This window comes from Oratosquilla oratoria, unplaced genomic scaffold, assembly GCF_046742065.1.
Source record: "Oratosquilla oratoria isolate Oo_2021 unplaced genomic scaffold, ASM4674206v1 SCAFFOLD84, whole genome shotgun sequence".
In the NCBI taxonomy this organism is placed as follows: Eukaryota; Metazoa; Arthropoda; class Malacostraca; order Stomatopoda; family Squillidae; genus Oratosquilla; species Oratosquilla oratoria.
The window spans coordinates 603,294-608,252 of NW_027467748.1; the positions used below are offsets into that span (position 1 = coordinate 603,294).

Below are 4,959 nucleotides of genomic sequence, written 5' to 3' on the forward strand. Positions count from 1 at the left end.
ACTCAAGAAGAACAAATCACCTGGACCAGATGGGATACACCCAAGAGTAATTAAGGAACTGATGGAGGACTTACTGGAACCACTGAGAATCATATATAACAGCTCACTGCGGGAAGGTGTGGTACCCGAGGACTGGCGTATTGCCCATATCACGGCCATCTATAAGAAAGGCAACAAATGCGATCCCGGACATTACAGACCTGTCAGCCTAACAAGTGTCCTATGCAAGGTTATGGAGTCACTGTTGCGGGAGGAGGTAATTAGACATATGAAGGAGAATAAGTTATTTAGTGAGAAACAGTTTGGCTTCATTTCTGGAAGATCAACTACATTACAGTTAATAAAGGTACTGGATGACTGGACTGAGGCAATAGATGAAGGATTGGCTGTGGATGTAGTGTAATTGGACTTTATGAAAGCCTTCGACCGAGTACCACATAAACGTCTGATAGAAAAAATATCAAGCTACAGGGTAGAAGGTAAAATATTGAGATGGATTCAGAACTTTCTAACAGGGAGAAAACAGAGGGTGTTGATAAATGGAGAGGCTTCTGGATGGAAGGAAAAAACAAGCGGAGTCCTGCAGGGATCTGTTCTTGGCCCCCATGCTTTTTGTAATATTTATCAATGACCTGCCAGAGGCAGCAGTGAACGGAAGTAAAGTGTATCTATATGCAGATGACACTAAGATATACAGGACAATACAAAGCACAGAAGACTGTGATAGGTTACAGTGGGATCTGGATGAGCTCAAAGAATGGACAGAGAGGTGGCTCCTAAGTTTTCATCCAGAGAAGAGCAAGTATATGAGGTTAGGGAGGACCACAATGGAAGAGAAGGGTTATAGTATGTACGGCAACATCAGTAAGACAGGAAATGAAAAAGACATAGGGGTGATCATAGATGATAAACTAAACTTCTCCATACACCTGGCAGAAAAGATCAATAAAGCCAATATGTTAGTAGGGCTGATCAGAAGGACCTTTCAACATTTAGAACCATACATTTTCAAGCCTCTGTACATGGCTCTTGTAAGGCCGCACTTGGAGTACTCCAAACCGGTTTGGTGTCCCCATCTGGTGAAGGATTTGGAGGCTGTGGAGAATGTACAGCAGAGAGCAACTAAATTATTGCCATCCCTCAAGGAGTTATCATTCAAAGAGAGGCTGAGGAAGTTGAGCTTGCCCACCTTGGCGTACAGGAGATCCCGGGGAGATCAAATTGAGACCTACAAAATTGTCACTGGTTTATATGACAGAAACTGCACTGAGGGTCTCTTTGAATTTAGAGAGGGGTCCAGTACAAGGGGAAATAGTCGAAAAATATCTAAGCAAAGAGCGAGGTTGGACCTGAGAAAATACTCCTTTAATAACAGTCATTAATAATTGGAATGAGCTGCCAGAATGGGTGGTGAATGCAGACACAGTCAAAAGTTTAAAGTTTTGAGGCAAGGCTAGACAAATTCTGGGAGGGACAAGAACAAATATAAAAATATTGAGCACAAATTAACACTGCACGCGGCCAGCACCAACATCACACTAGAAATCAGGCAGCTACACTTGGGTCATAGGCCATAGAAGGCCTCTTCTAGTAAAATGTCAACTGTAATGCTACCGGCAACATCCTCGACATTTTCTTGCAAATAGAATACAAACTCTCGCTTCTGTCTCCGACGCAAAGTCCAGGAGGAAGAGATTGCAGCAATTGGTATAAATGGTAAAAGTGTAATGGCAGTCACCACCAAATTTTGAGAAAAAATGCGCAATACTTCCCATTAACGGCAGTACACCAACAACGACAACTCTATTGTTTGGAGCCAAAACAAGCGCCAATAACAAAGGTTCCAATATTTTTTGGCATAGACGTAACGTGTTATAAATCCATATGTTATCTGTAGATATGAGAGATAACCAGTTATTTGAATTGATTTTCTCCTATTATTAACAAAAAAGTAAAACAATAGGTAAGGGTAACTGGATAATTTTGACGTTTTTTTTATGTTACTAAATAGACAAGAATTAAAATATTGCAATGCACATAACCAAAGACTATATAGGATAGTCTTTGGTTATGTAAGGGTAACTGGATTATTTTTACGGTTTTTATGATACTTAAATAGACGAGAATTAATATAATGCCATGCACATAACCAAAGACTATATAGGATAGCCTTTGGTTATGTGCATGACATTATATTAATTCTTGTCTATTTAAGTATCATAAAAAACCGTAAAAATAATCCAGTTAACCTTACCTATAGTTTTACTTTTTTGTTAACAACAGGAGAAAATAAATTCAAATAACTGGTTATCTCTCATATCTACAATTGATAACATATGGATTTATAACACGTTACGTCTATGCCAAAAAGTATTGGAACCTTTGTTATTGTCGCTTATTTTGACGCCAAATTATACAGGAGTCGCTGCCGGTGTATTGCGGTAAATGGGGAGTATTGCGCATATTTTCTCAAAATTTGGTGGTGACTGCCTTTACACTTTTACCATTTATACCAATTGCTGCAATGTCTTCCTCCTGGACTTTGCGTCGGATACAGAAGCGAAAGTTAGTATTTCCAAGAAAATGTCGAGGATGCTGCCAGTAGCATTGCCAGTACAAGCAGAGTTAATAACATCAGAGAAAGGACAAATGTAGTACTAGTTTAAATGATTCTGAGGTACAAGTAGGTGCATATCTATGCTCTGATGATACCAGCAGTAATAATGTAGACAATCTTTATGAGCTGCTGACCAGTTATGGTAGTAGCGACCAATCAGACAGAGGAAAGTGTAATTGAAAATGGGATCAGGTGATTTCGGCCCAAGGTTTCTCTGGGCCGAAATCACCAGCGATTTCGGCCCAGCGAAAATAACCTTTTAAGCTTGAAGGCTTGGTGCCCTGGCTTGGTGCACTGTATGATTTTAATTTAGATAATTTGTTTCATAAATTTAATTTCGTTTTCACACAGTGACAGTATGAGTATGTGCAAAAAAATGTTGTTACTTGAAATATGTATGCAATTTTTGAAATTCTCTTAATTTTATATTTTCTTTCTATAATAAGTAAGTAATAATAGCAACATTTGGAGGACTGCCGAAACGTCCTACCCTGCAGAGTTCTGGCCGAAACATCCTACATTCGATGCACTTCCCCCCTGCATGCTCACTAATGAAGTCGAACTTGGGCTGGGTTGTTCATAACAAATTTTTGCACTGTCTTGGCGTTAAATCTATCTTGACATTAAACAAAATCATCATGGTAACACAGAGCGTTACCATGACATTTATGATTTAACATCAAGATAAACTAATGCCAGAATTATTTTTTTTAACAATCTAACCCTAGACTCCGTGTTATCAATGACAATGTTAGGCAACTTTTTGTGCAACAATAACACCATTTACCTTAGTCCAGACACGAAAGTTGTATAATTTTAATTTAGATCATTTGTTTAATAAATTTAATTTCATTTTCACACAGTATGTGCAAAAAATATTGTTACTTGAAATGATGTATAAGTAATTTTTTAGAATTCTTTTAATAATATATTTTCTTTCAATAATAAATAAGTAATAATAGCAACATTTGGAGGACTGGCCGAAATGTCCTACCCTGCAGAGTTCTGGTGATTTTGGCCCAGAAAAACCCTGGGCCGAAATCACCCGAAACCTTGAAAATGGTGCACAAATGGAAGTGTTGTTGCCCTACAAATCTGTAGACACCGAAACCTTGGTTAAGAACTGGGCCATGAAACACACCAGATTAAGCACTGCGCTCTAAGAGACCTTGTTAGAATTTTTAATTTGCAATTTGATGCAAATTTGCCTTCAGACCCTCGGACAATTTGTAAAACTCCATTAGGTCTAACTGACCTGATAAAGAAAATCTGTGGAAGAACTTGCAAATTACATGCCTTGTGAATTTAACAGAAAACCAAGAAGTTGAGATGAAGTTGATAGATATAAAGCCACAGAATTCAGAGCCTTTCTTTTGTATACTGGACCAGTTTGTCTCCAGAAACACATTAATGAGAATGTTTATAAAAAAATTCTATTTTTGAGTGTGAGCACATTTCTGCTTTCAGTACCCAGAGATCCAGAAACTGGAAAAAGCACATAGATATTTGATTGCTTTTGTAAACCACTTTAAAGATGTGTATGGTTCTAGGCATGTTGTGTACAACATTCATAATTTGTGTCATTTAACATATATACATATACCAAGGCTTTTTCCCCCTTACAAGGGAGGTAGCCAAAAAGGGAAAGGCATAAAATCATTTCCACCCATTCCATCCCTGAATACACTCCACACCCTTCTACCCTCCCTCTTATCTGAGCACCTCCTGGATGACGGGTCATCCCTGCACCTTGTCCACTGCCCTGGGTCAGAAGCAGTGACGCAAGACAGCACATCCACAGCAAGGCCGCTTCATCAAATCGGCGACCCCCCCTCTCCATCCCCCCACTGGATAAAAGGAGAGGATGGGGAGAAATCCCCTCGGTCTACATCAAATTTTGCTCACACATACTACCCCACCCCCTTGCCCACTCCACCCCACGAAATCACAACATCATCCATATACAACCATTCTCCATTCACCCCTGTCTTCTGTCCTCTCCCGTCCTTCCTCAACAGACATCCCCCTCTTCCCCAATGCCCCCTTCACCCCATCCATCCACCTCATCCTAGGATGTCCCCTCATGTTCACTCCCTCCACATCTGCCTTCCATACCTCTTTTACTAGTCTTTCTTCACTCATTCTTTCCATGTGTCCAAACCATCCTAATACTCTTTCATCAACCCTATCTCCCAGCTCCTTTTCCACCCCTGTTCTCCTTCTCACCTCCTCATTTCTCACTCTATCTAGCCTAGTAACCCCCATCATACTTCTCAGACACCTCATCTCAAACACATTCAAACTCCTTCTCTCTTCTTCTCTTATGTACCATGTTTCTGCCC

General features: G+C 39.8%; 1 protein-coding gene across 1 annotated transcript; it reads left to right on the forward strand.

Moving 5' to 3' along the window:
* The first annotated feature begins 539 nt into the window (after positions 1-539).
* Positions 540-1,382, forward strand: LOC143024038 (uncharacterized). Its single transcript, XM_076182751.1, has one exon. The coding sequence runs from the start codon at positions 540-542 to the stop codon at positions 1,380-1,382; it is 843 nt and encodes a 280-aa protein (XP_076038866.1).
* Positions 1,383-4,959: the final 3,577 nt, after the last annotated feature.

What these genes read in the sequence shown, in the direction of transcription:
- LOC143024038 (XM_076182751.1), top strand. Translation starts at nt 540, where the DNA reads ATGGAGAGGCTTCTGGATGGAAGGAAAAAACAAGCGGAGTCCTGCAGG.